Genomic DNA, 24,181 nt, shown 5'->3' with positions numbered 1-24,181 from the left:
CAGAGAGATGCCATCAGGCAGACAAGCAGGTTTACTTGAATAGGTGGTCCATTCAAGGGTTATGCTGGGTTACTACAGGACTTACGTTAGCGGTACTGGCCCTGTGCTGACTTTGATAAAATAATTTAAGAAGGACTTCCATCATGGATTTCAGTAAGAGAGGGATTTTTTAGTTGACAGAAAAAAAAAGCTAGTGAGTCGGTTTTGGAAAATGCAATGTGCTTGTGTGCCTATTTGTGGCCTTGCTATAATTAGACTTCATGGCCACGCAAGCTGCAGACTGATTGGAAACAGTAGAGTCTTATGCCCCGGTGCACCACCCCAGGAGTCCAACAGCACAGAAAGAAAACACTGAGCTTAGAGCGCACCCCTGAGTGTCCAAGTAAAGACGAAAACATATGGAGAAGCTACTGCTGGGATGCTGGCTGTGATGACGGAACAGTCTTGCTGGTCTCCCTAACTTTCTTTTGCGGTTTCTTGCGAACAGTCTTTAAGAATATATGCTGGAGATAAGCAGCTGACTTTGTGTGGACACTTATAGACTGAGAAGATGAGTTCCAGAAGGCTGCTGAACCGTTCGCTCTCAAGTGATGGAAGGTCTTCCTACGGTGGCAGTGATATCAGCTCTCAGAATAGAAGGGCTGGCTGTAGGAGCTACCTGAGCAGTGTTCGATCTGAAAGCAGGTACAGGTTTCTGATTCCTGATGTAAAATGCATTCATTGCTTAAACATTTTGACTTCTATGCTGACAAAGCATATAGATATTAATGGCTAGTAACTTGTTTGATCCATGTGAGTGAGTCATGAGCCCTCACTATTGTGCCCTTGTATAAAGCACTTAACACTAAACCTGGACTGTCCCTGTTACATGTGGATAAAAGCATCTGTTATATGACTACTTTCTAAATATTTATAGTAAGTGTTATAAATAATGCAATGGTACTTAAACAACAATCTAAATAGACAGGCCTACATAAACGGTACATAAATAATGCATACTAAAAGCCATAAGCTCCCTCAGACTGTAAACAAATTCAAGCTTACTTGAGATTTAATTCTGAGCAAAAAAAAAACAAACAAAAAAACAGATTATGTTTTCCTAATTCAGGGATTCTGTTTCCTCGCTGAGAGAACTATTTTTCTTACTTTACTGCCAATAGTTCAGAGCTCCACCACTGGTTAGTTGAACTCTTGAAAAACTTGTGTGAAGGTCATAATGTTATAAATAAGTATTCTGCAGTGCCAGCTTCAATAAATGACATTTAGTGTTTACAAGTGTGCAATTTACCACAGCAGCAGCAGTTTACATTATATAACACGTATTATTTAAGTTAGGCTAGAGTGGGGGAAAACGCTCCCCTTAAAGACTCTCATTTTTTTCTGTGAAACAAAAGTTAAATGTATTCAAAAAAGTTATCATAGTTTTAGTGACAACGACATAAATTCTAAACAAAGTATGAAAAATGTACAGAACTTTAATCTTATTATATTTTTAAACAAAAATCGTTTTACCCCATGGAGATTTCACTTGTTTACTTCTTTGTTAAATTTTTGGGAAGTCCTGTAGTTTCTGTGTGAATTTGGTCATCACTAAAGCAAACTTGTGTGCATGGCTGATGGATTCTTGTGCTTGCTTCGTCTCTGCTTAGCTTTGCTGGTCATAGATTCTCTCAGTTCAAGCCATCCAGGTAAAAAAACACCTGTTAACCAGGACTAACTATCCTAACATGTTGACATACAGCCTTGTAGTAAAGTTATACAGTAGCAGAAACAGATGTATACTTCAAATCCTAAAACGATGATATATATATATTTTTTACCTGACAGTGTTTGTAATGTCAGCAGGTACAATTTATGGGTGTTCCATCAATTTAAGGCTCTGTTTTCTCTGTAGACTTTAAATTTATATATCTATAATCTAATTTAATATCTTTCGTCGATTTTGATTGCTTCCATTGTCCACATTTGTAAGTCACTTTGGATAAAAGCATCTGCTAAATTATTAAATGTAAATGTAATACCATGTAAATAAAAAATTACAGCTTGATCATATGCACAATAAAAATATTTTGCTCACGAGTTATATCAATCTTAATTAAATTAATATAAAATATACATAAATAAAAGGCATTTCAAAATGGATGACTGACGAAAAAATGAAATGTATGGCTTCATATGACAAAAATTAAAGGGGCGTAGGGAACATAGAAATTGCAATATAAGGGATAGAAGTTGAAGAAACACCCATTTATGAACTTACTCTAAGGTTAATAAGGAAAGAAAATGCTTATAATTAAGATGTTAATGAATTAATCACAAAGTCACACGACACCTATCTAACAAAGATTTTGATTATACACTTATACACTAATCTTTAGAATTTTCTGTTTATTTTAATATTGCATCTGACCTAGCCAATATAAACACTGTAAATCTTACTTTGCATGAATGCTTACAATAATGATGACGGTGATGTCAGTGCTCTGCTGATGATAATGCAAATTAGTAATACAAATTTAACCTCAGATTGATTACAATATTTACCTCCATTTTTAGGAGCACTCTCTGCAGTGTCATGGCCCAATTAACTGAGGAGATACAGCCATCATTTGAGACCACATTCAAATCCAAAGCTGTGTCTGAAGACACTAACGTCAAGTTCAGCTGTGTGGTCTCAGGTACCCCATTAAAGAAAGTGATTCCATTGTGGAACAAGTTGTCCAAACGTCCTGTTCCCCAGTTTTTAATTTTAACCGTCACATTTGCAGGCCACCCAGTCCCTGAGGTGACGTGGTACAAAGATGATGAACAGCTGGACAGATACTGCGGCCTTCCTAAATATGAAATTTCACGTGATGCCAAGACGCATACACTCCAGATATACAAGTATGCTGTTTCCTGAGAAACATTTTTCTTGTTTTGATGATTGTTTAAAAAAAAATGAATTCTGTGTATTTCTATCTTAGCTGTACTCTGGAGGATGCTGCAATTTACCAAGCATCAGCGCAGAACAGTCGAGGCATCGTGTCATGTTCAGGGGTCTTGGAGGTGGGAACAATGAGTGAGTACAAGATTCATCAAAATTACTTTGCAAAGCTTAAACTACGAAATGAGAACCGACGTCGAGAGCAGGAGGAGCCCAGCAATGCAGGCAAAGAGAATGTCCCAGCTGCTCTTGAGAATGTCAGGTTGAGCAGTCCTGAAAGAGCCCAAAGGAAACGTAGGTCCCCCATGGAGACCAGAGCGGCTGGCAGCCCTTCAGAGGAGAGAGCCATGGAGGTGGATGCCCTCAGTCCAACACCTCCAGTTCAAGAGTCAGCAGCAGCATCTGTTCAGGAAATCTCAAACTGTGACATGATCACAAACAGAGACAAAGATGGCCAGGGGATAACATATATCCATGATACCGTGATTAATGCCTCCAGCAAACAGACTAATGAGCATTATGTCAAGAAGAAGATCAAAATCTCAAAAGAAGCAGCAGAGGGAATTAAGGAAAACAGACAGACTGGAAGAAGGGAAGAGATAATGAATGAGAGTGGGACTTCCACTGAGAAGATGGAAGTACAGAACACTGTTGATCAGATCATCTCCGTGACCGAATATGAAAACAAAATGGACATAACAGACGGACAAGTAAGTGAAAAACAAACAGTGAAAGTGAACAAAAGTGCCTCAAAAGAATCAAAGAGAATTCAGGGTGCTCAGACTGCCTCAGTGTCTGAATCTAGAAACAAAATGGACAAAACAGACACAAGAAAAGGTGAAAAACCTTCAGCACACATGCACAAAAGTGTCTCAGAAGAATCCAAAATAGCTCAGGGTGCTCAGATTACATCAGCAACAGAATCTAAAATCAAAATGGACAAAGCAACTGACAAAAAGTCAGAGAGAGAGAAAGAAATGGTCTCAGAAAAACCAAAGGGAGCTCAGGGTGTTCAGATGACTGAATCAAGAATTAAAATGGACATAAAAACAAATAAGAATCAAAAATTGTCGGTGAATGCAAACAGAAGTTCTTCAGGTGAATCAGAGAGAGCTCAGGGTGCTCATATTTCCTCTGAATCAAGAAACAAAACTGGCATAACAGTCACAAAAACAACTGAAAAACTGCCAGTAAAAGTAAGCAGAAGTGCCTTAGAAGAATCGAAGAGAGCTCACCATGCCTCAGTAACTGAATCTAGAAACAAAATGGACATAACAGTCAAAAAAACTAATGAAAAACAGTCAGAGAAAGTGAACAAAGGTGTCTCAGAAGAACCAAAGAGTGCTCAGATTGTCTCAGTGACTGAATCAAGTAGCAAAATGGACATAAAAGACACAAAAAAGAATGAAAAACAGTTAGAGAAAGTCAATAAAAGTGTATCGGAAGAATCAAAGAGAACTCAGGGTGTTCATATTGTCTCAGTGACTGAATCAAGTAACAATATGGACATAACAGACACAAAACAGAATGATAAACAGTCAGAGAACGCAAAGGAAAGTTCCTCAGAATCAAAGAGAGTTCAAAAGCCCATTACAACCCAGAAACGACTGCCACTGAAGTTTTCCATGACAACCCAGACGAACAAGGTTTTTGAGAACACAAAGCTAACTAAATCAACTGACAATGGGACATCAAACATCCAACCTCAGGCTCTAGATACTATCCAGAACTGTAATCCAAGAGTTACAGACAACAAGTTCGTGGATTTAGATGACCACAGGAATAAAACTCCAGTAGGTACATGTGTGAGGATCTTTCCTCATTCCTGTGGTGGGGATGACGTCAATGTGGACACAGGGGAGAGGAATGTGTCTGCATGCTCTCTTAGGAGCTTGGTGAGTGTTTCCTCATGCTCTGGCCGTGACCTCATGCAAGTATAATGTTCCCGGTGGTAGTGAGACCAGTAACCCCCCCCTCAAGTCACAATCATAAACTATAAATAGAGCCGCAAGCATGACTTTGATGATGTGACAAGACCCATCTTATATGACACACAAGTAGGGAAACAGACAATGATAATATTCCCATTACGCAGACTGTGGCTCCAGGACACATGGAAGTATAGAGATCCTGAAATCCATCAAATATGTTTGTTGTCCCTAATCACCTGTTGCTACATGACGTTTTAAAAGTAGATACAAAATATAACTTTACTATGCAAGCTGTAAGTGCTGTGGACAGACCAGCTGCTCTCCTTTTAATATCTCACATTCCCCTCTGATCTCATAAAGCCTTAAAATACTCTCTAAATATGGGCAGTGCAACAGCTTCCCCAAGGCAATAGATGCTAAATAAGAAACAAAGATAGATAGCCAACTGGAAACAGGTGGATTCTCATTCTAACTTGTAATCATATAATTAAGGAATTCACATTATCTAATGTGGGGTTTGTCAAATAACGTAATGTTGAATCCACTTATTTTCTCTCGTTTTTCTCTTATCTAAGATTAATGAGAGTTGATCAAGTGATAATATTACAGAAGTCCAGCTAATACAATGATCTGTTGATTTTAGATTAATGACCGAAGTGCTAAGTTGGAGACTCTCCCTGCAGATTTACAGTGATTAGGGTTCCGGCATTAGTACAGTGCAGCTGAGCTGAGCCAGTATATCTGTTTTAAATGTGCATATAAGAACATCATCTTCCCATAAAGGAAATGTCTGGATCTCTTGTATTTACATTATATATATATATATATATATATATATACTGTTAACAGATCAATGAGTGATATTTTAAAGAGATAATTCACCCAAATGATGAAAAATTTGTTCTGCTCTTTTGCTGACTCTCATCTTGTTCCAAAACCTTTAGAATGTTTAGAACTTTCTTTTGTTTGTGGAACACAAATGATCTTGAAACAAGAAAAACAGTAAAAAATATTTCACAATATTACTGTTTATACTGTATTTTAAACATTGACTGTACAATGACAGTCAGTGGGGTCCAGTGTTGTTTTGAATCCAATGATGTCATTGCATGGAAAAAATAGAAACATTCTAAATATCTTCTTTTTTGTTCTGGGTTTGGAACAAGATTTTTGGTCAAGCTATCCCTATAAAGCTTCTAAAATTCTATGATTTCAGTCTGCAGGTGATACTCGCCCTCAACCCACAGAGCCAACAATTTGTGGAGACGTTCCTCCTTTTCACAAGGAAGCGCCCACGGATATAAAGCAGCCACCCTTATTAATACACGAGGTCACTGCGAGTGTTACGGAAACACTCAGTTCCTGCCACCTTGCATCACAGGGAAAGAAGCTGAGAACAGGTGATCGGTCTGTCGCATCAACAAAGAGCAGTACACTTGTCAGTGATCTTCAAAACACTCAGCCGAGTGAGAAAATCTCCTCAGGTCATATTTCACACATGCTTCAAGATGGCCGAGTCACTACAGCTATGAGTTCCTCATTAGGAGATGACACATTAACTAACATGTGTGAGAAGGATAGCAAATCTGAAAGCCGACTTATCAACGAGTCTGATAAACTAAAAGGTGAAACAAAACTTGCATCTGTTTCTAAAGAGAAATCCACTGCAAACTCAAACCATTTCACAAACCAAGTCATTGTCACGGAATTTGTACAATTTCGCACGACAAACTCAGATGTGTTGCAACCACAGACCATGAATGACTCATCAATCTCTAATGTTCAAATGAGAGATAATAAGGGCCAAGAGTGGCAGAGCACTTGCCTTGAATCTACAGACAATGTTGCTAAAGTGGACATACAGGAACAGTCTAATGTAACCATATCTGAACTACCCAAATTAACTCATCAAAAAGCCAAGGATCATTCTGGCCCCTCTACATTCCTCTCCCAACGTTCAAAGGTTTTACCCACAGAATTTACCATTCCTACAATATATATAACAGATGTGGACAGCACATCTCAAAATAGTACAGAAACAGAACACACTGTGGATGCTGTTGAAACCAGAACTGAAATGAATACAGTTACTGCTAATGTGACAAATAGCAACACAATCATGCAAGTTAGTAATATATCTGAATGCACAGAAACCACAAACAAAACCACTGCTGTTTTGGAATCTGAAAGCCTGCGTGATGAAAAGCTTGATCTTTCCCCGCATTCACAACACCCCGAAGTCAACAAGCCTCATCAACAGCCACTAACTCAAGAAAAACTGATACAAGGATCTGAATCAAGTCACTGTGTCACTGACTTTGTTGCATCAGACTTAATTAGATTGAAAGATGTCACCATGCAACATAACTCTGCTGACAAAATCATAAAGACCAATGAAGCTGACTTAGCTGAAAACTTCATAAAACAATTGAAGTTGGCTGCATTAGACCTTGATCTAAGTATTACAGCCAAGATTAATGCTGCACCACATTTAAATGCGGAAGAAAATCTTAAATGTGGCGAGGAAGTAAATTCTGCAGTGACAGAGCTCAATACCTGTAAGGAAACAATTCCATCAAAGACTACCGACCAGGTCTTCAACGCTACTGCTGTCCACAGTGAGCTTGCCACCAAGACCGATCAAAAGACTACATTACCCAGGATTAAAACAGAGAAGAGTGAAACAGGAACGACCGTATGTCTTGAAGAAGCAAAAAGAGATTTATATCAGGGGGAGAATTTATCTTTGAAGACACAACCTGCATCTCTAGTACAGTCAGTAAGTAATTCACCATCGAAGACATCATTGGAAACACATTCCCCTCGTCTCACCCGGAGGACTGTCCAGGCTGAACTCCCCAAACCTGCAGGAAATGAGAATGTTATCCCCAAATCAGCAGAGAAGGACAAAGAAAACCAATTCAAAGGTAAAGACTGAACACACAATTCCAGCAGTTAAAGTGTTTTTAATTAATAAAGTACAAGTGTTTCACAAAAGCTGCTTTTCCAGCACAGCTATTGCATTTTATGCGTTCCCTAGGAATCACACTTATGTCCTTTGGTGTTGCTAGTACCATCTGTGGATCTCACATTACACCTCTTTGTTTCCACCTTTATCTTCTTTTCTCTCTCCTTGCCTTTCAACTATCTACAGTCCCACAGGTTATCCGTAAAATCCGACCAGAGGTGTTTGATGCCTCTGGGCATCTGAAACTCTGGTGTCAGTTTTTCAACATAGTAAGTGACTCAACAATAAAATGGTACAAGGATGAAGTGGAAATTGCTGAGATAAAAAGAAGGTATGCACTCCTTTATGTTTTACTGACCTCTAAGTGGTAGTCAGCACGCAATATATTTTATTATACTGCAAAATAATATGTCGTTGTCTTAGCACACAACAACAGCATGTGTTGCGATTCACGACTCTGTAAATAAAAAAACAGCGATGTAGTCTGATTTACACCAACTATTGACTCTTACGAGCCAGTTCAGTGTAATGAATCAGATACATTCAGCGCATCCTTCACAGTCCAGTTCACGAACAAATAGCAGACTCAACTCTTTTAAGTTGTTCAGACGGGCAAAGCCCTCAGAGCATTCAGTCTCGAAAAAAAGTTCTTTTTTTTCTTTTTAAGATTCCTAAAACTTTCCTACTGAAAAAAACAAAAAAACAACAGGAGAAACCACCACATAATTTTTAATGCTTTTACTGGTTATAATGGGTATTTTACTGCATTTAATGGAAACTGTTGGTCTCTACTGATAATTGGTTGCCTTCTATTGGTGGCTTGTTAAAAACACTACATGAAACCATTTTTTATTGGTTTTTAATGTTTGTAATGGTATTTTAGTGGAGTGTCTGTGATGGTTTCTACTGTTTTTTGTTTTTTTTTTGTATTGTTTTTTCTTCAGGTTTAAAGTATCACCACTGACTGCTGGTTTATATGATGATTGGTGGTTCATAAAGCATGCAATATTATTATGTGTATTATTATAAGCTGAACGTACCTGCTGATGGTATTTTGTTTTGTTGTCTTTTCTAGTGCAGGAGATGAGACTCAAGTGTGCTTGGCTATTATACAGATGTCCAAAAGAGACTGTGGTGTTTACAGATGCACCATTACCAATGAATATGGCAAAGATTTCACAGAGTATCTTCTTAGCGCAGAGTGTAAATCTCTCCACCACCTATTTTCCATGTTAACTTTTTAATATGTTCCTTTGTGTGAATTGCCCACTTGTTATAAGTCTCAGTCAATTTGTTCTAGTGAATTTGTTCTCTTTGTGACTGTGTGTTGCATCTGTTGACAGTTCTGTCCAATATGTTCCTGCGTCAGGAGCTCAAGGAAGGTAAAAAAAATAGCAGCTGTATAGTGCTTTCAGTCTTTTGTTTACCTCTCAGTCCCTACATGTATGACTCTGTGCCCTTACAATTTCTCTCTCTCTCTTATATGTAGTTGGGGAGGAGATTGAGATGACTCCTCTGATCTTCAGTAAAGGTCTTGCTGATGCAGGCTGCTGGGGTTCAAAGTTCTACGGCCGTGTCACAACAGAAGAAGCTCAGGTCGGACTGGGATGTGAGCACAAAACCAGACGGCTGAAAGTGATCTACGGATTAGATCCCGTGTTTGAGTCGGGCAGCTCATGTTTTATGAAAGTGCGAAGTCCTATTGCATATGAGAGCAGAGAAGAGACTGTCTTGGCTGAAAGGAATCTTCAAATCACAAAACAGGTGAAAGATGTTCTTAAATGTCCGGATAAATTTATAACATTTCTCAGAGACAAGATTCAACGTTTATTCCTCATAATTTGATAGGACTGCAGAATTCAGAACATGGCTAGAGAGTATTTCAAGATCTTTGCTACAGAGACAAGAGTGATAGAGAGCTTTGGTGCAGCACTGGAGTAAGTGAGATTTTCCTCCTACAGTACTATTTTATTGTAGTTTTATATCAAGGTCAAAGAGCAGATGAGAATCCTAGCTGATCCCACACGTGTTGTCACTGTGACTGTGTATATTTTCAGGGTAATCCCTCTATACTTCATGTACTTGCCAGCGAGCAGTATTCCTTATGCAACAGTGGAGGCAGAGCTTAAGGGTGTCTATTTGCGGTATTGTGGACTCGATCGCTCCGGGTCACTGGTATTTAATGAGAAGTTAGAAGTGGCACAAAAGTGTTCTTGTCTCCAGCACTGGATCTACCAGTGGACCAGTGGAAATGTGCTGTTCTCCAGACTTGAGGGTAACTTAAAAACAAATACATCCGAATCAAATTATTCTGTGTATTTTTGCACTATTTTTTTAGTTCAAATGATGACTGATTCTATTGTTTTCCTTTCATGTTGCAGGAGTTGATACAATACTGACAAATATCGGAATAGCAGTCAGGTCAAAGGGGTGGGTACCTGTTAGTACTTGTAAAACAATTCATTCAGGCTTTTTGATGGTGATATTCATTCTACTGCATCCAATACTTACACATGGGAATTACACTGCTTTCAGAAGTTTGGGGTCAGTGCCATTCTTTTTTAAAGAAAAAATTCATATTTAACATAAATGCTGTTTTATTTAAAGTTGTCTTGAAAAATGTATGTATCACAGTTTCCATAAATATATTGAGCAACAAAACTGTTGTCAACTGTAATAATAATATGAAATGTTTCTTAAACACCCAGCTCATTAGAACGATTTCTGAAGGATCATGTGATACTGAAGACTGGAGTAATGATGCTGAAAATTCAGCTTTGCCGTCACAGGAATAAATTAGATTTTAAAATATATTTAAAAAGTTAAAATGTTTAAAATGTTAGTATTATTTCACAGTATTGCATTTTTTATGGTAATCTTGCCTTGGTGAGCATAAAGAGACTTTTTTTCATAAGAGGCCAAAACTGAATGGTATTGTATGTTAATTCATTGGTTTAAACAATAAAGAACATTTAAAGTGCTGTAATATTATGCTTTAAATTCAAGATGCATTCATAATGTTTTTTTATTTTTTTGATGTAGGTATCAGGGGTTTCCTTGTGAGGCTAATCCGAAGGTTTTCGAGCAGTTTCAGATTCAGCATCAGTGTAATTACTTCTGTGGTCTCTTAAACCTCAAACCTCTCAAAGCCCCAGAAACACTTCAGACCTCAACCAGACCCAAGGGCTCAAGCAGTCCACTACTACAACACAAAACAGCACCCAGCTCCTCTAGTCCCCAGACCCCACGCAAGGCCACAAAGAGCCCCAAAGTATCCCGCAAGCTTAATCCACAGACATCCACCTAACTCAAACTAAAGTAGGCACTATACATAAGGAAAACTAAAGGAAAGAGTGGTCCGTCTGTTATTGATTCAGAACATTGATCAATGATCTGCAGTTAAGATGTGGCTGCATTTATTACCTGAATGTAAGTAAAAACTAGTTTTGATAAATGCACCATTTTAAATGAAATATGTAAATCCAGAATAATTACCTAATCTTCTGTTGCAGTGCTCTTTACAGAATCTGTTCTGTAATCCCTTTAGAGGTTTTTGAAAGGGCATTGTAAAGATGTGTGTGATAATGTCAAGTGCAGCTGTAGCACTAAAAACTTTATATTACCTCTTTGTTTATTTCTAAAGGAAGTACGGTGCTGTTGGATGGTTAGCTGTTTGTAAATAGTCATTGAAAATAAGAATTTAGTTCATTATAAATGAGTTTTATTGTTTGAGAGCATATTATTTTAATTTGGTTGTGGATTAACATGCATAATGCATATCTGGAAAATGTAATTTAAATGATAATATTTAATTTTTCAGAAACACTGCAAGCTGTTGAACACTGTCCATTAAAATCTACATATTCTCAAAATTGTTTGTTGCAAAGAATACATTTATATGTGTTTTGCTCAACCAGGGGGGAGTAAAATGAGAGACTATTTACGGCTGACCTGAGCTTGATATGAGAGGCATAATGGAAACACAGAAACTGATGATAACAATATTTAAACAATGACATGACTTAAATGTTGAGTTGACATTTTAAATTTGAATTACATCTGTTGTGTCTTCCAATCTTTTCTCAGATATCTCACATTGCATTACTGGATGAACTTACATGCTGGTGATCAGTCTATAAATTTACCTTTGGTTTAAATAAAAATTCAAAGGAAGTTATCCAAAGAGTACATAGTAAGTCTTACTTAAAAGGAAATTGTGCTTATTTAATGTCATATGTTATGTCACATGCATGAACACTAGTGAATTTTGACTTTAGGTCACAGAATGTAATTAAGACAATTAAATAATCACGCCAGATCAATTGAATAAATCTGTTCTATGCCACCTTGTTTATGAGACGAGTTTGTTTACAACTATAGTAAAGCTATTAATATTATATTAGCTCACCTTGACAGTCAAGAGGCACATCACAATAGGCTCTAAAACTGACTAATGACTTTAATGACCTTAACCCTGTGGTGTTTTTCAGTCATCTTATCCATCTTTTTTTTTTTTTACCAGAATGATATGAAACATATATATGATGCAAAATCTAAATTTTATAAATGATAAATATTATATAAATTATATATCCCCCCCACACCATTTGGCATTGAATGTTTTTTTGAGTAATTTTGCTTAATTTTCACACATTTACTGGATTAATAATAATAATAATAATAAATCAGCATAAAAAGGCTTATTTATTTATTTATACATTTTATATATAAATGGTCCATAATTAAGATGATGTATTACCTCAAAATACATACATAAATACATATATACATATGGGTTGTTGATGTGACGTGGCATTTTCACTGTCCCACAAGATAAAGATAAATAACTAATATTGCCATTATTTAAAATGCAGTAAACCATTAAATATTTCTTTGTCCTACATGGACCTGTTCTCATAAAAGCTTTGGTGTTATTTGAAAAAGTTTTGTTGTTTTTTTTTGAGCCAAATTTTTTAATTGTCCTATGGTGTGACTGACCCAAGCATGGTTCAGTAAATACTACTTTTATAAATTAAAAAGAAAAGCATACATTTTATGTAATAAATACCTCCAGCATAATTGTAAAAGTGTCTGTATTAGTTAATAGCAAGAACTTTTTTTCATCCATATTTTTCTGAAAGCATAGGAAAAATTGATACATTTTGTCTCTGAAAACCATGCCCTGATTTTATACTGCATCATATCACCAGATCATGATTTTAAATCAGCTAATTTGAGAGAAACCTTTAAGTACCCCATTCATTGGGCATGTTACTGAACCCATGACACGTGCACATGGTCAATTTTTCTCTCAGAATTGTTGACATATTTAAGTTTTTTGGATCCACTACAAAATTGTTACATTTTAGTTGTCCTTTGGTGTGACAGTTTTTGTAATTAGAAACCGTAGTTTAAACTACATAATCATGGAAAATAATGCAAATGTGTCTTGCTTACCACTAATGACAGGTTAGCTCGGAATAGCAAGTTCATTAATTGACACAAATGGCTGAAATGTCCTCTGGTGTGACGCATGTACTGTCACACCACGGGACAAGGTCTCATTTTAAATAATTAAATAACATTTGTTTAACTCCTTTTCATTCATTTTTTAAAAATCATTTTCAGTGTTCTTAAATGCAATAATTATATTAATTAAACAACTGTCTGATGTTTTTGCAGATAACTTGTACTGTTTTAAAGTGTCATGAAAATAAATATAAAATGTGATCTTTCTTTTATTTTTTTTAAACAGAAAGATTTGAGGGAGATTAATTAGTGGAAATATAGACAGATATAGATCTGGATCAACCAGAAGGGAGGAGATCCTAAGAGAGTAATGCTGACAGAAAATAGAATCAAAATGATGCCTTAAAAAGAGATGCCATATAGCTTATGAATATATTTAATTGAATATCAGTCATATTTAGCTGTGCTGCACATGCAGCAGGGGGCTAGAATAGTTTCAGTAATATAGTGATTGACTAAGAGACTGAATTTTGTTGATGAAAAATGTGTTTTGTTTAAAAAAAACATGTTGATATTGTTTATATTAAACTTACATTTTCTTTCTCATTTGACATGTTCAAAATTAAATAGAAATACTTTAATAACTACCATTTCTGTCCTTTAGTGTGCCATAATGTCCTAATGTCCTACGGTGTGACACACATAAAAGAAGCACAGATTTGTTATTATCTCAAAATATCTAAGAAAAAAAAAAAAACAGTTGAGTATTGCAATGAGGGAGATTTAATCATCACTCATCTTAAAATTGTATAATTTTCAGCAGTTTTGAATGAATTACAGGAAAGTTTGTCTTGAAATTGTCCAACAAGTCATGTGGAAAATTATGTTAATTATAATTTAATATTAAATAAATAATACTAAATGAAAATAAGTATCTAACAATCAAGATAATTCTCTCTCATGCCATTTATATTTTATTAAGATATATATAATATAGATTTGTGGTACAGATCAGTAAAGACTTTAGAAAAAAAAAAACTATGAAAGATTTGACAAAGTTAGTGACCCTTTATATTTTCTGAAAGATCAGACTTCACATTACATAAGCATATGCACATATGCAAATTGTCTTTTACAAAATAAGAATTTGTATTGCCTATTTGTCAACTACTTATATATATATATATATACTTATATAAGACAGAGAGAAATTATTAATATTTCTTTTAAGTGTCTCTTTGTCAGTGTGGGCAAACACTGACACATATGAAAAAAACATTATGAATACAAAATGAAACATTCCAAAACCTAGACAGGATCTTAAAAGAGTGTGCAGAGTAATGAATCCATTAACATAATCTCAAATATTGGTGATGAGACATTGATATATCCTTTGATTGTGATAAATTAGTTAAATGAATGGATATATATTCTAGCCTGAGGTTCTGCAAATGCCTGTGAGGGAGCCTAATTATAGCACCCTAGCATGTACTTATGCATAATTGCCAGCTCATATCATGATGAAGTACATTAATGGGATAAGCTACAAAGTGGAGGGTTAGTTCAGGATGGATCCAGACTGAGTATGAATGGGCAAACTCATTTATTCAAATTTAAATTCAGAATGAGAATGTTCTGTGGTTCTGTTTGAATATGTAAACAATGTGCTTTTAAAACGTCATTTAAAATGTCAGGTTGAAATATTCGAGGAAACCCATATGCTAGCCTATTATACTGTCATCGTTTTCATAGTGATAATCATGATGACTTGCGGGATGTAATTTTTCCACTAAATAGGGAATTGTATTAGAAGCACCCGAAGCTTCTGAAATGTCACAATAGCGCTGGCATTTTAACAACTTTTATCTCTTTTCCACAAAAAGTTGGAGGCAGCCAGTGTGTCTATGCCATCACTGTGGAAACTGTCACTGCTAGGCTATAATCTGGCACTGCAGACCATGTGTGAACTGTGTGTTGCTCTGACATTCAGATAGCAATCTCGCAGCCTTCACGCTGTGCATCTCAACAAGAGAAAAGGCTAAACATTCTTGAATGATATCACGACTGGCTAATTATATGATAAAGCTTCTTTGAAAGATTACAGGTTGGATCAAAGGTTCTTTGGTCAGTGTTTAATAATTTAGAACATTATGCCGGTCTGAGGCTTTTAATTGTAGCCTACTGTATATTCTCAATTAGCAATACAAAATAGAAATAGCGACACCAGCAATACAAATTGCAGCTTTATCCAGCACTATAGGGCCTACTTTCATTTTGTATACAAATGCAACTGGCTCCATCTTTCTTGGTTATATAGAAAAGGACTATCTGTTTTATACAGACTTTTTTTTTTTACACAATATACAGGGAAAATTATAATTCAACTTACGATAGCAATAATTTTAATATTTCATGTAGCTATGTAATAAGCAGGATAATGTACAGTCAGGAGGTCATTATCGTAAAAAACACACACACACACACACACACACACACACACACACACAAAACACACTCAGGTTGAGTATTCATTGTTTATTTAGCCCTGCTGGCTGTACATTATCACTTACATAATCGATACAGAATCAGTACAACCAACACGCACTTCTTAAATCAGCCTCCGTTGTTGTATTTCTACCGTCAAAACATTTGAACATATAACACATCAGCAGGCTACATCCACACAGAGAAAAATCATTTTTCCTGAGAGTGAAATGCATATTTGATCTCATGAATTTAACATGCCAAATGTTCATTTGTGTGAGGGGGTTATTTAAAATGTAAAGAAATAAAATGAGGGTCATCACATTTGATTCTGTTAATTATTTTTTTTTCTTCATATAGATATAAGCAATTTGTGATTTGTGCATCATTGTGTGACTTCTTTACAGTGGTTGTAAATAAATATAATCACTCTATTCATTTATTAGCCAGAACATCAAAACATGGTGCTTGAGCTATAATGTGCTTCCTTGCCATTAATAACTGACCAGCAATATCCCATCAAGTGACATTCAGAGAATGACACAATCAGCGAATGACTCAGTCAAAGTTGTCCTTCTGTCTGGCTGAATATGAGTCACAATGCCCCAGAGCAGGTGTGTGTTGTCAAAGGGTTTAATGATGTGGCAAAAGATGCAAACAGTGCAATAGAGGTGTGCATTCTCCATGGTGTGAGGTGGAAACTCCTACTAAGACTCATCTGGGTGTGGGTAATAGATCCATCTGCATATTCTGCAGTCAGCTGTACATAAACAATACACAAACTGATATGCTTCACCAAGTCTTCATATTAAAAAAGAATCAAAGTTCTTCTTGCATGAGGTCAACCTCAGTCATGATTCAGTCCTCAGGAGCAGGTAGCATGTCCTCATATTTCTTTGAAGTCTGGATTATTCAGAAGGGGTATAAAAAAAGCAAAGTGTGTACTTTTTACTTGTTTTTATCAAAAGTTGATCTTCTTTTGGGACCATGCAACAGCAATGACTAATGGTTCATTTAACCATTACACACTGACTATTGTGTGAACCATCATGTTCCTCCTTAGCTGTTATCTATTAGCATAACATATGGAGTGTCAAATATTATTTTGATAAGATTAACGGGCCTCTAAGATGTACCCATATGGTCATGGGAACCAGCCAAGTAATTAAAGTGATAAATATTTGTCAAATGTGCATCAAGGTATTTCTTAAGAGTAAACCTATACAGTATAGGCAGTGTTCTTGTTAGATCAGTTGATGTTGTTGTGAAACTAAAACTGACGACAGTATCTTTGTACAGACAATAAAGTAACCAATAACTTTCAGTCACCAGTGAATAATGACAGATATTAAAAAATAAAAAATAACTTGCCAGGACCTGTGGTTCCAGAGATTACTCACTACTATTTACTAAGTCTAATTACCTACTCATAGTATACTGAGTCAGTCTAACCAAATTGTTTGTACTTGACAGTCATAATTTCCTTCATAGTATAACATCCCTACAGGAAATTAGAACAGCCTTTCATGATAATAAATATAAATATTTTGAGTATGGCAATATTTACTCAGCATTGTCAGGCTGAGCACAGAGTGATAGAGATGGAAATACTGTAATGAATTGCTGTTTGAATTTTCCTCATTCAAAAATTCAAACAAGCATGAAGACTGTTGTCATTCTTATTGCATAAAAGCCCTTACAACAGTTTTTTTTCTTGTTGCACTGAGTAGTAAGTAGTAACACTATTATGTCTAAATGTCTAAAAATTGAATTATTTTTTCTGAATAAGAAAGATAAATGAGTGTGTGCCTCCATTTTGGGGCACTGTTAAAAACATTCAATTTTGAAATGAGGCTTAAGAATATTTTAACACATTAAACAGAAGAGGTATGTTACATTTGCACAGGTGGCATATGATTTGCATGGTATAGATAGACAGATACTGATTTCAAGTGACTTTTCCATCAATGACTTGCCCTCACATTTCAGCATGGACAAGCTGTGAAGACACTCTCTATTAACCATATGTAATGTGTGAAACACTAATAAACAGCATCAGCATTTATGCAACCATGAGAAGTAGTAAAAGGATTCATCACATAAAATAATAAATACAAATCAACACTGATTACTTATGAAATCACAGCAATACTTTTTGTTTTGATTTGTTAATAAAATTAATTTATATTTTTGGACTCCTCCTTTAATTTCTATTTTTGCTTAAAGGGGGGTGGGGGTGAGATGCTATTTCATGCATACTGAGTTTTTTACACTGTTAAAGAGTTGGATTCCCATGCTAAACGGACAAAGTATCAAAAATTAAGTTGTACGTTTGAAGGAGTATTTCTGTTCCAAAAATACTCCTTCCGGTTTGTCACAAGTTTCGGAAAGTTTTTTTTCGAGTATGGCTCTGTGTGACGTTAGATGGAGCGGAATTTCCTTATATGGGTCCTGAGGGCACGTTTGCTGGAAGAGCGCGCGCTCCCGTATAGCAGAGCAATGAGAGGCTGAGCACAGACATTCACTGATCAGAGCGAGAGCGTCGCGAAATGTCACAAAAGGAGTGTGTTTTTGGTTGCCAGGGCAAGACAACCCTGCACAGATTACCAAAGAAAAATCAGCATTAAGGGACCAGTGGATGGAGTTTATTTTTACAGAGCATCAACGGAGTTGTGCAAGTGTTTTTGTTTGTTCCCTGCATTTCGAAGATGCTTGTTTTACAAACAAAGCCCAGTTTGACGACGGATTTGCGTATCGTTTATTTCTTAAGGATGATGCAATCCCAACGAAAAAGGGTCACGATCGTGTGTTGGAACCGCAGGCGGTGAGTAAAACTGCTTAAAATATCTCTGCCTCCTTGTTAGTGCGTTTTGGATGATGGTTTTTTCCTCATGGTAATGTCACAGCTTCCAAACGCTCTCAACGCAAAAGCCTACTGGCGCTCGTGATTCTTTAGCCCCGCCCACACGTCACGCCTCCAGTCGGTCTTGTTTTTCCGGGAAAAATCGGTACAGACTATCTTTCTCTTATGAATATAATAAAACTAAAGACTTTTTGGAGTTATGAAGGATGCAGTACTACTCTATAGGTACTCAAGATTAACAGGATATTGAGTGAAAACGAGCATTTCACCCCCCCTTTAAGTTTATACCACCATATTATCACAATAAAAAGGTGAGAAAATGTCAGCACAATTAAGAATCTATAAATAAATAAAGTGTGAAGTACAACTACTGCTTCACTGGGGAATGTCATTATCTATATAAATCATAAATCCCACAAAGGGCAATCCAGTGTAGAAGCTGGTTTGCTTATATTTCATGTTGAATGGGTTGATAGACCCACCTAGCAGAGGACACGCTTTTTAAAGTCAATGGTAGCACAAGGCACATTTCTAAATGGTGACTGCATAAAAAATATGACTTCCCTGTAGAAACAACAATTCATCATTCTGATAAGTATGATATTGTCAAAAGCATAGCCCATTATTTAATTCAATATCATTATTAATTTATTTTAAGTGTATAAATTATGTACTGTGATTGCAAAACAACATGCAGGTTACACAGAAAGACCTCCTGGATTATCCAGGACAGTGAGGTGACAGTGCTACCCTTGAACCACCATGCCAGCCTCTTTAAAGGCTATTATTCCAGTGTACTGAACTAATACAAGATGAATGATGTGATAAAAGCAGTTCCTCTCTTAAAAGGTTGAGTTATCGATTACTTTTAATTGATGCAGCTTTCTGAAGTGACAAGTGTATTGTGTGATGTCTTTCTACTTTGTAGATCAGGGCCGGGTTTCCCAATAATGATGGATCTTTGCTCTTAAGAGTACTCTCTACATGCAATGTTACGAACGCTCACCGCAATTCCACTTGCGTTTGCCAAAAATGCACGTACAGTAACATGAACGTGCAAGAACACGTTCTACGTGCTACTAAAGAGTCGCTGTCCATTTGTCAAGTGCTGAAATGTTAGCTTATAGAATCGCATCGTTGAACCGAATAGTCGTCACCTGATGTGGATTAGAAATAACATACCTTTCAAAAACATTAAATTTATGTTCTTAAGGAGGAGGTAGAGTGAAACAAAGATGTAATTTTACTTTAAAGGACACCAAACAAATAACAAAAAACAAAACATATGGGAGGACTTTGCTACAAAATTAACTACAACCAGGGTTAAGAAATCAGGGAAGGAGGTCTGGAAGAAGTGGCAGGACTTTGCAAGCCTGGAAAAGGGAAGGACACTGCAGAGGATGGCAATTAAAAAAAAAAAACAGGTGGTTGGACCTATGACTCTCCCCTTCTCACAGCAGAGGAAGAAAAGGCCTTGCCAATACTTCAGATTGCAATTCTGGTGGTATTGACCTCCATGGAGGAGTAGGGATGCATCAACCTGAGCCTGAGTCAGGTCCTGCATGCTCAGAGGAGCTATCAATTTCTCCTGCCATCTCCCAGCACCAACCATCTCCTAGTCCTCCAAACAACCGTCTCAGCTTCCATCTTCAGTTGTCCAGACCGCAGCCACAACACCTCAGCAGTTTGGGAATGTCTTTGGTTGTAGTCAGTGCAGCTGGAGACAATGTCTCAAAGAGGCCAATAAGAGGAACAACAATTTTCTACAGCAGCTCATTGACTCAAATCAATAAAACCATGTTGATTCAAAGTTTTGGATGGCCATGTGTTTGTTGAACCACCCAAGGCCTAAAACCCTATGAAATACTATAAGAATTCAGTTAATCTAAGACTAATGGTTGATGGTTATTTTCAAACATAAACATGTCAGTTTAGATAGCCTATTATTCAATTATAAAGTGTATATATCAAGGGTGATAGTATAGAACAAATATTTGTACTACATATTTACATATATTTTTCTTTTTCTTTTTAATTATTTCATTTTTAAATAGTAAATAGAGAAGTACAATCAAAACCTTATATGCACTTGAATAAAGTTAAAGGTGCAATCTGCCGGTTTTCCTGCAGGTGACCTCATAACTCTTTCTTCTTATGATGCACTTCGGTCTTTACGATTACTCAAGAGCACTCATAGATCTGCAAAGAATTTCAAGTGTCACTTCAGTTACGATGCTTTTGGGAATCAGACTGTTATACTAAGAACATACGTTCGTATTTACGATCTACTTAGAGTTATGATGCTTTTGAGAAACGCAGCCAAGAACCTTTCATAGTCTCACATTTTTCTCATGAAATGTTTTCACTATTTACATAGCTGTCTAAAAGCATTTCTCTGAAAATGATTTGATCTGCCTCTGTTGCATCAATTTATCCTGTCAAAACACAAGATACATATTTTTCTGGCACCTTATAAAAAAAAGTGATAATTAGATTGTGTTTATCACATTCAGCGTCACAAAACATGAATCATTCTACATTCTGATTTCACACTTTAAAAGCTGTGTAAATGACAGGGGTGAGAGTCGGGATGAGGTTTACACTCTCTCTGCACTTAACTTACTACAGCTTAGATCTTATGTGGGTTATCATAAAGAAAGTTGTGAAGCAGGGTAAGGTTATCACCTTTAAATTCTCAGCATTAATCAGCCATCATCTGCTTCCACACATCTGAGTTTTATGGCATGCCGTGTCTCTTCTGAGTCACTGGCCCATTTGTTTCAGACTGCAGAGCCGAGTTGAATGCTTGTTCACTGCAGTCACACCATTAGGGCCTCAGGATGTTGGGCCACAGGGAAAAGAGGTGTCACTAGTGGTAATGGATTGCATTTTCACCTTCAGCCCTTCATAAACTCACTCCATGTCCTCACCCCCTCCTGCCCCACCTGGAAACTGTGGAGGAAACACCAGCCCCGCCCCCCAGAGAGGAGAAAAACAAGATGAGGACAAGCTGATACAAATCTTTCTTTTCTCAAAGTTGATTTCCTTGTGTAATGTTTAAACAATAATTATTCTAAGAGTAAGACATGCCACTGATTCTAAATGAACAATAAAGAATGCAAAGCATAATATGATTAAAAGTATTTGGTTTTTTATAAGACATTAGAGTCTATTTCATAATGTCATATCTGGCAAGTGCTGGCAATTTACCATATTGTGTGATTTGACTCATAAAACATGACCTTTGAACCTGGACTTTTTGCATTTACCAAACAAATCAATGCACTGTAAACAATGATTTTTCTCTCTAAATAATAATAATAATAATATTAATAATAAAAACATTAGTGAATGATCTACAAGAAAACACCATTTCAGCCTTTGGTCACACTTTATTTTAAGGTGACTAATATTAATTAACAACATGACTAAAATTAATTTACAACATGCACTCAATGGGGCTGGGGTTTGGTTAATGGTTAGTTGTAAGTAATTGTATGATGTATACCATTATAAATGTAAAACTTTATTTGTTGCCCTTGTAACACGTCACATGTACTTACTATGATAATAACAATTAATTATGCATAATTGCATTACACTAACACTAAGCCAAACCCTAATTCTAACCCTATATTAAGAACATGACGTTAACTAACATTACTCAGCACTTAAATGCATATTTACATTGTACTTTCTTGGAAAAATGCAGAATTAAAGATTTTTTACTCCATTTTATTTCAGTGGGGACCATAATGTAAAAAGAACAGATCATCTATAAAAAACTAAAAGCAATGTGTTGAATTTGTATTGGAAGTATCACATAAATGCAACCAAAAAACAGTACTTATGATGAAAAATATATGAATTATAATAAAATAATGAAAAACATTTTTTCAGTATGACATTGTTGAAGCTTTCGAAAGCCAAACGTCCCAGCGTTTCCTCCGCTATAGCAGCGTGTGAAGTGATTGTTGTCCATGGTGCTGAACTGAGTGCTGCAGTTCAGGAAAATTTGACTCCGCAAAATGTTGTCAAGTGATAACTTTTCCATAGGTCGCCTCATATTCCCAACACGTGCCTCATTTGCATTGATCGACAACGTCGCACATGACTGTACTGCTCGCTGGACCTGAATGAAACCCAATAAGTCATTACTACAGGACACCCATCCAGCCCTCCCATCCGCGCCATATAAAACCAACATCAGACGCCTCCAGTCTTAATAGATGTTCGTGCGTTCAGAGAGATAGAGAGAGAAAGAGATCCACCAACCGTTTAAAAATGTCCAGCTTGAGTGTAGCGAGTTTTTGTCACTGTGGATTCCTCACATACCTTGTGCTGTTCTCTTTTTACATTTCAGTAGCGTCCTCAGTGAGCCTTGACTTGACTGAACTAAGGAACAAAGTTGCAAAGATCAAAGTTAATCCGAGAGGAAATTTATGGGCAACAGGTGAGACGCATACACGACGTATTATTGTGCTACATATAACTTGACTTATACCTAGAACAGAAATGTGATTTGGCACTTAAGGTCATTTTATGGGGAAGAAAAGTGTCGTGGACAGCGAACAGTTGCCGACCGAGGATGACTCCACGATGAAAGCTGCACTGAATCCCCAGCAGGTCGAGCCCGCAGACCTCTACCAAGAGATACTGAGGATCGCGCTTCAGACACACCTCGACTCTCAGGAGATCCGCCCTAAAGTTCCGGTAAGAACCGAGTCTGCATGGTTATTTTTTTTTTTGAAGTAGTTTCTGGTCTGACATGAATATTAGGGAGAATATTCTTCTGGTGTAAATAATTCTCTTAAAATGTGATTTGAATAATTTATTAGTTTTGCTTAAAAATGTAATTATATACATATATATATAGCATATATATATATATATATATATATATATATATATATATATATATATATATATATATATATATATATATATATATATATATATATACAATCTAACATATATAACATAATCAGTGAATGAATATATATAATCGACAATGGATTTATGTGAACTGTTTTTGGTCGTTTTAGGAGACTGCAATATTGATGAAGATATTAGGCAGTTACATCCAAGACAACAAAAAATGATGACTGCCATCGCCTGAGATCTCCGAAGTGTTTAATTCTCATGGATGTGTAATTGCTCTTTCATCAGCTGTATTTGTTTCTTAACTAAACCTATTAACCACCTCCATGTCACAAGAAATGCAACAAGTTATACTTGTATATTTATTTTTAGAAGATGTCCAGAATTGTATTATTTTTTTCAATAATTTGTATGAAATAAAAACCAAATAGTGAAGTCAGTTGCTCCTGCATGCAACTACAATGTTAAAAGTGTCATACTTTTTTATCTAAATTTCTACACTCAGTGAAAGTATATTGTTTAACCCAATAGCAGGTGAGTGAGTATTTAGGATTTTGAAATGTAGTGAATTACTCTTGGTGCTTTCAATGATTGATAGGATTTCATAGAATTAGCTTTCAGATGATGCCCATAAGTGTTTTATGAAAACTGGAAACTTA

General features: G+C 36.2%; 2 protein-coding genes across 3 annotated transcripts; both read left to right on the top strand.

Moving 5' to 3' along the window:
* The first annotated feature begins 279 nt into the window (after positions 1-279).
* alpk3b (alpha-kinase 3b) lies at positions 280-12,175 on the top strand. Of its 2 annotated transcripts, XM_052560298.1 has the most exons (14): positions 280-684; positions 1,650-1,688; positions 2,557-2,678; positions 2,769-2,886; positions 2,967-4,821; positions 6,074-7,784; positions 8,012-8,156; positions 8,901-9,028; positions 9,169-9,207; positions 9,315-9,589; positions 9,674-9,762; positions 9,883-10,100; positions 10,207-10,255; positions 10,868-12,175. In XM_052560298.1, exons 1-14 carry the CDS (start codon positions 551-553, stop codon positions 11,130-11,132), a joined length of 5,187 nt encoding a protein of 1,728 aa, XP_052416258.1. In that variant the 5' UTR covers positions 280-550; the 3' UTR covers positions 11,133-12,175. The 2 variants fall into 2 exon arrangements, with proteins under 2 accessions (XP_052416258.1, XP_052416259.1); XM_052560299.1 differs by lacking the exon at positions 1,650-1,688 and having other exon boundaries at positions 281-684.
* Positions 12,176-22,782: 10,607 nt separating this feature from the next.
* nmbb (neuromedin Bb) lies at positions 22,783-23,941 on the top strand. Its single transcript, XM_052560046.1, has 3 exons — positions 22,783-23,094; positions 23,176-23,354; positions 23,687-23,941. The coding sequence occupies exons 1-3, from the start codon at positions 22,926-22,928 to the stop codon at positions 23,741-23,743; spliced, it is 405 nt and encodes a 134-aa protein (XP_052416006.1). The 5' UTR covers positions 22,783-22,925; the 3' UTR covers positions 23,744-23,941.
* Positions 23,942-24,181: the final 240 nt, after the last annotated feature.

Source organism: Carassius gibelio, chromosome B7 (assembly GCF_023724105.1).
Source record: "Carassius gibelio isolate Cgi1373 ecotype wild population from Czech Republic chromosome B7, carGib1.2-hapl.c, whole genome shotgun sequence".
NCBI lineage: Eukaryota > Metazoa > Chordata > Actinopteri > Cypriniformes > Cyprinidae > Carassius > Carassius gibelio.
The sequence above is the reverse complement of the archived record's forward strand: the minus strand, read 5'-3'. Positions and strand labels throughout refer to the sequence as shown.

Bases quoted from the DNA above. Each gene is read 5' to 3' on its own strand.
- alpk3b (XM_052560298.1), top strand. From the start codon at position 551: ATGAGTTCCAGAAGGCTGCTGAACCGTTCGCTCTCAAGTGATGGAAGG. The intron at 1,689-2,556 runs GTAAAAAAACAC...CTCCATTTTTAG, and splicing joins TCTCAGTTCAAGCCATCCAG to GAGCACTCTCTGCAGTGTCA. The intron at 10,256-10,867 runs GTGGGTACCTGT...TTTTTGATGTAG, and splicing joins ATAGCAGTCAGGTCAAAGGG to GTATCAGGGGTTTCCTTGTG.
- nmbb (XM_052560046.1), top strand. From the start codon at position 22,926: ATGTCCAGCTTGAGTGTAGCGAGTTTTTGTCACTGTGGATTCCTCACA. The intron at 23,095-23,175 runs GTGAGACGCATA...TTGGCACTTAAG, and splicing joins AGGAAATTTATGGGCAACAG to GTCATTTTATGGGGAAGAAA. The intron at 23,355-23,686 runs GTAAGAACCGAG...TGGTCGTTTTAG, and splicing joins AGATCCGCCCTAAAGTTCCG to GAGACTGCAATATTGATGAA.